The sequence below is a fragment of the Hipposideros armiger genome, unplaced genomic scaffold (genome assembly GCF_001890085.2).
Source record: "Hipposideros armiger isolate ML-2016 unplaced genomic scaffold, ASM189008v1 scaffold_844, whole genome shotgun sequence".
NCBI classification, from domain to species: domain Eukaryota; kingdom Metazoa; phylum Chordata; class Mammalia; order Chiroptera; family Hipposideridae; genus Hipposideros; species Hipposideros armiger.
The window spans coordinates 444,961-451,284 of NW_017732194.1; the positions used below are offsets into that span (position 1 = coordinate 444,961).

The following is a 6,324-nucleotide window of genomic DNA, read 5'->3' on the forward strand; positions in this document are numbered from 1 at the left end:
AAAAAACGATGTTCCAAACCATTTTCCATGTGAGAGCCCTTCCTGATTGATGTCCTCTGTCCATTTCCTATGTAACTCATACCACGAACCTAATAATTCTGAATATGACTTTCATCTCACACTACATTCTCTACAGTTAACAATAAAGCCATTTCAAAACTGATGAGCTGTTTACATATACAGGAAAGAAGCATCAACCCCTGTGCAGTGTCAACATGAAAACCTCTGTCCTCTGCCCAACCTGCGGTTCAGTCAGAGCCCTGTCCAAAGCGGGATCAAAGCTTTGCCCTAAGCTCTCTTGATAGTAAAAGGATACCACAGTCCCCAAGGCCACTTGAATTAAGAACTTCACTGGAAAAAAAAAAAGGCTGTCAAATAATTTATTAAACCTCGTGTGCATCAGTTTCTACTTAAGAATGCCGAAACGTTCAAGTTTGAAAACATATTCAAATTCAATCATTCCCAGGGCTACCATGCTTCTCATCTTAGCTAAATGGATCAAAAAAATTTAGGGTAATAATCAATAGTGCCAAGAGCAATCATCGAATACTTCTTACATGCTAATCTCATGTCTCAAAAACATACTGTCATCAATGGATGCCATGTTGCTTTGATAATGTGAATTAAATGGGCCACCTAATAAGGAAAACCAATTATAAATTGTTTTATTGACCATGATAATTGTCAGAACTGTGAGGGGGGAAAAAAGACAAAAGGTCCCTGCTAACTTTGACTTTTTTTTAAACCCCAATAAATTTAAATATCCTTCATGTTTTTCTCAAGCTGTTTTGTGTCCTGCAAGTACAGGATTTCATGTGTTTAAAAATGTTCATCTCTTTATGAGAGGCAGCCTTTCTTTCCTTGTGATTCACTGATTAAAACAGAAGGAGCTCAGCTTTGAAATGCACACTTGAAGTGAACTGTGGTGAGCCTGGGTCTTTGGCATTTGATGGATAGCCATTTTTCCAGAGGGTGAAAGAGAGTGCATCGCATATGGTTGCAATTGACAAGTCAGTAGTCAGGAAAGAGGCGATTTCAATGTAAAGAAAGAATAACTAGGTCTTGAAAGCCTATAATTCAAATTGCGTTTCTAGCACTGTGAGTAAATTAATATAAATTTAAGGTAAGCATCACATTGATCAGACATGGCTAATGGGGTCTTTGGGGAGGAAATCTGCTCTTAGAGTCTCACAGATTGAAGTCTTCCCTGAGCACCACACATCTTGCTTTCAGAGACCCGTCTTGCTTGCAGAGACTGTATTTCCTATTTTCCACGGCCATAGTCCAGATGACTTAAACCTAAAATTACAGGCTTTATAAATGGGTACAGAGTAGGTAGTATTTGATATCCTCCTGCTGCCTGAGTTGTACCCTGACGTGATGTGTCCCTTGCTTGTAGCTGCACAATATTGGACCAAGTGCCATCAGTGACACCCTTCTGGAGGTGGGCTGGCCGTTCTCTGCCCGGGATGAATTTCTCCTTTATATTTTTCACATTCAAACTCTGGGACCTCTACAATGTCAAACAAATCCTGACATCAACCCACAGGATATAAAGGTAGGAGCCTGGTGTAACCGGCAGCTTTGTTTATTTTTTATGGTAAGGTTAAAAATAAAAAACAGTGGCTTGTAAAAGAAAGCAAATAATTATAAATTATTTCCATGATAATTGTCCAAGACGTTTTCTTTCAGTTTTGTAGTTAAAATGCCAGATCTAACGTATAATATCACTCCTAGAAAACTTAAATTTCTCTTAGTGTTATAGTTCATGGTGACCTGTTATTTATTTAGCCTATTTCAATATGTACTTGTTATATATGGTTTGACTAGCAGCACAACCAAACGAAAATCACTGACATGTCATGCATTGGGGAATTTGTACAAAATGCTATTTTTAAAGTCTTTTTTGGTATATTGCCAAAAGTCATGAGGATCTTTGCCAAAACAGCTTTTCCAGCTGTTGCCAATAGCAAGTGATGAAATGCGATAATTTGCCAAAGGCCATCTCAGTGCCCTGAGAACCCCCAGACTGGAATTTTCAGGACCCCATTCTTGAGTGAAGCTTATAAGAAGCCAAGAGCACTGCTTGTCAAACTCTCAAGTGTATCAGAATCACCTGGGACTCCAGGATACAGGTCCGGGGTGGGGCCCTAGAGTCTGTCTCTCTGCAAACACCCACCTGATATCCATGAGGCTGGTTTGCTGGTCACACTTCAGCTAACAAGGAGCTCAAGCGTCCACAGAGCTGATCCCATCCAAATTAAGATCCAAATTTGGCTTTAGGTTCCTTCTGGAAAGGAAAGAAATTCATTAGCATAAGCCCTAGAAAATGTCACATTTGAATGAAGAAGAAAAAAAACCCTTGTTAATCAGATGTCCTCACAAGAGAACTTCATTTAAGAATGAACATCCCATAGTTGCTGCCTGGACACAGTGTCTCCATGAGAAATGGTGCAGAGGGCAGCTTCATGAAACACACTCAGCCGGCCAGGACACAGGTCTCCCTCTACTCTCAACCAGGGACCCTGGGACATTGCCCGTTATGAAAGGCTTTCTTTCTTCAGCTCAACATGCCTTCTGTTCAAAGAGAGGAAGGCTAAAAGGGGGTTCAGTATGAAAAGATTTATGGGGCACCAAGCTTCCTTCTTTATGGGAAAATAATAAAGAAGACCACTTGTATTCCACAAAATTATTTCAAATCCTCCCTTCCTGGATTTTTTTTCCCATTTCCTCTCTCTTTGCTTTTCATTGAGATGATGTTAACAAAATCATCTTCACAGACAGTAGCTCATTATAAAATATCTTCAAATATTAATGTGTAACACTGAAATAATTAAAGCATATCCCGTTCTGTGGTTAACTATACTCTGTTTCAGTCATAGATGCTTGGGGCACGTGATTATGTAGAAGGTTTCTAACTCTCTTTGAGTGTAATGTTTAGTTTATATCTGACACTATTTATATATGTTTGTATATATTATGTAACTTGTTTAATGTGCACCATGTTAGTTGTATTTTTTTTTCTTCTGTTGCAATTTAACATTTACGGTGACTGGAACAGTGCAAATAGATAACTTGCCTTAAATGTTGACAGATTCATGCAAACTGAGTGGTAGTAAATACTAAGCACCTGTCTTCCCTGCTACCCAGTTATTCTTTAGAGTGCAGACGTTAATTAAAAATCTGTCAGAGGTTAGTAATTTTTAAAACGTGACTTAATTATGGTCCTTTTATAAAATTCTTAATCTGTGGAAAGTCAAATAAGATTTGATTACAATAAAATAACAGCTCCCTAAAATAACTAATTATAACAATTCATGAATTCTTGAAATTCTGAATTCATGGGACACTTGAAATGTTGTTACTTTCAAGCTCTCAAAGTACTGTTACTTGTATTGAATAAGCGTGACCCAGAGAGTCTAAAAGCGCTTTTACCAATAAATACATTTTAAAAATTGTAATCAGTTTGTATCAGTAGCTATAAACAATTGAGAGTACTTGAAGATTATTTTCCTCTTAAGGTATTAAGTAATTTCTTGGTGAAGTCGTTATTAATTTACTTGGCAATTTATTTCTTCCTAGATAACTCAGACAAAGCTGATGTCTATTTTCTGTCTTAAATATGAATTGGAAATTAGTAAGAAACAAATTATTATATCTTGTTATTGTCAAAAGAATAGGCCTGGGAAATTTTTTAATTTAATATCAATTTCAGATTCTTACATCAAAGCTAATTGCCATTTTTTTTAGAGTACAGATGGTTTTATTTTTAACTACCTATAGTTATTTTTCTTAACATGGTTCTTTAAGTAGTAGTAGAAAGAATAGGTTTAGTAAAAGGATCGGGGAGGCAGAAATCTATTTGTATAGGCAAGAATTACATTCCAGTATTAAATCTTACCCACTGAGGAGTGGACTAAGGTAAAATTCCTCACTATTTGGTTCTCCAATTTCTTTTTAACTGGTGAGTGCCTTTTAAAACACCTGCCTCTGTGAACAGTCTATTTTCAACAAATCCTTTCTGATCACGCTCGAGTCCCCACTGGACCAGCCACCAAAATATCCCAGCTGTGGCCCTGTCAGAGGGGGAACTACCACCCCAACTTTCTGGGGCTTCCTCTGGAGGATTTTCAGAGTTCCCCACCCTGCTTTCCTCTTCCACATTCAGTTGATTTCCTTTGAGCAAATTCCCTTTCTCTCTTGTTCACATACACTTTTTTAGTCACCTTTTCCCTCCTGTATTTATTCTCATTTTTGCCCACTTACCTCTTTCCAGCACTCACAAATGTCTAAGCAGATTTGCTTAGGAAGAAGAAACCATCAGGTTTCCTCCGAAACCTTTTCTAGGCCACCCACACCAAGGAACCAGCGCCACCAAGTTGAAAACCTTTAAAATTCTCCAGTAGCCTCTGCAGCACCCCACAACGTTTCCTCCTAATTAAATGTATCAGCATTTAATACAACGTACTTATCACAAAGATTTTTATTCTCTACTTTTAAAATTACTCATATAGCAACTGTCCTGGCTTTATTTTTTTATTGCAAATATATAGTTTTTTATTGCAATTATATAAAAGCCATATTGTGGACAGATTTTTGTGTGTGTGAGCTGGCTTGAGAACTGGACCACCATTTAAAACATCATTTCTAAAGAAAAATGTTTGCTCAGTGCCAAACGTTTAGCCTAAACCCCTCTGAAATACAACCCGTCTATAAATTGAGTATGTATTCCAAATGTGACTCTCCTTGCATAAGCCTCAAAGTCTGAAAAGGCCGGAACAGGGTTCAGTTTTCACAACAGTAACTGGTACCGTTCGGTTATCCCAGCAAGTGACCCTAATGTCCCCAAGTTTTAAAGAGCAAACACTGGCTGCCTTTGAAAGCCACTAACGACCATGATCATGCTGTCACCTGTGGCTGCTTAGCAAGATAATGCACAGGAGATCTCACCCACAGCCACCTCACTGGTTGCCCAAACACAGCGTGTCAGCAACTAAATTAGGGTTGGCGGGGTGGCCATCAGCAAGGACATGCTCAAATACCACTAGAAGTTGGTGAGTTCTTTTATTTAAATACGTGCCTCATAAAGGATTCGCTTAGCCTGCCTTGTCAACACTGTTCAAACATTCAAGTATGAGGGTCAGTGGCATCACGGTCGATGGTGGGGTTGAGGAAAAGCTGAATGGGCTGCCCAGCCCTCGTGGTAGCCAGCTCAAGCTAGCGTGAAGGGGTGGCCGTGCCTTGGGCACATTCACGCCTGCTTTCCCTTTTGCCTGTCAGTAAGAAGGGTGCTGTTTTTGGTTGTTTGTTCCCCCTGTGATGGTTTCACTTCACCAAGGCCATGTCTCTGTCTTCTGTAAACATCGCGGCGTAAGCAGGTGGCCAGGGAGGTTCTACCTCCTGGTTTCCTGGTCCAGGTCAGAGGTAGAGGACTTCCATGTGGCAATGTCTCTGCATTCTCCCTTCTAAAACATTTTGAAACGTTCAACTGTCTGCAGCATTCAGACCAATCCATTAAATCTAATTCATTCCAGATCCTTCTTGGAATACAATTTTAGAGTTGAGTAAAGTATTTCTCAACTATTCTAAAGGCAGTAAAATAATGGTTCCAAACTACCAATTTTCTTATTTTGGTGGAGTTTATCCTGAGGCTTGGCGAGCCCTTCAAACAGGCTGTGATTTCTAGATAAGATGACATTAAAAAACTAAACACTATTAAGTATCCAAAATGGATAAAAAAATAAAGGATTTTTTTTTTAATTGGCAAAATTGTGTAATGAACAGCCAAGTGTGAGATGCGGAGAAAGGGCTATAGAATGTGAGAGTGTTCTCAGGAGGGGAAAACAAAAGAGACGCTCAAATTCAACTTGTGTTAAGATCACAATACAACACTCTGGGCCCAAGTTCAAGGAAGAATCCTGAGGTAGACATGGTCTGACAGAGGCTAGACTACGACAGCCGTCACAAGAGAGAGAAAGCCAGTGTTGTATAGGAACCATCTTTGCAGCCTGGAAAGCAGGAGGTAACGACTAAAAACTCGTCTCTTGAACAAGACCATTCCCACCGGAAATGCAAATTACAATCACATAGTACAAGCATGGAAAGCAGAAACACAGAAACCGTTCATCAAAGATTATAGCCCTGCAAATAGTTTTTTTATTTGTTAAATCAGCGAGCCCACAGACAGTGGCTTGGCTTGGCAATTCTGCATAGTTTTGTCTTATCCTTAAGGGAATTTTCTTCCTTCACTACTGCCCCCACTTAGTAACTGCCTCTTATTAATTCAGAATGCAGGGATGTTCGCGCTCATCTCCTTCTCCTTCT

General features: G+C 39.2%; 1 protein-coding gene across 1 annotated transcript in view; it reads left to right on the top strand.

The window, feature by feature from the left end:
- The window catches only part of ITGA8 (integrin subunit alpha 8), a 172,126-nt gene that overhangs the window by 135,565 nt on the left and 30,237 nt on the right, over window positions 1-6,324 (top strand). Inside the window, exon 24 of the mRNA XM_019629342.1 lies at window positions 1,400-1,558. Within this exon, the coding sequence (XP_019484887.1) occupies window positions 1,400-1,558 (159 nt within the window). The remainder of the gene's footprint in view (window positions 1-1,399; window positions 1,559-6,324) is intronic.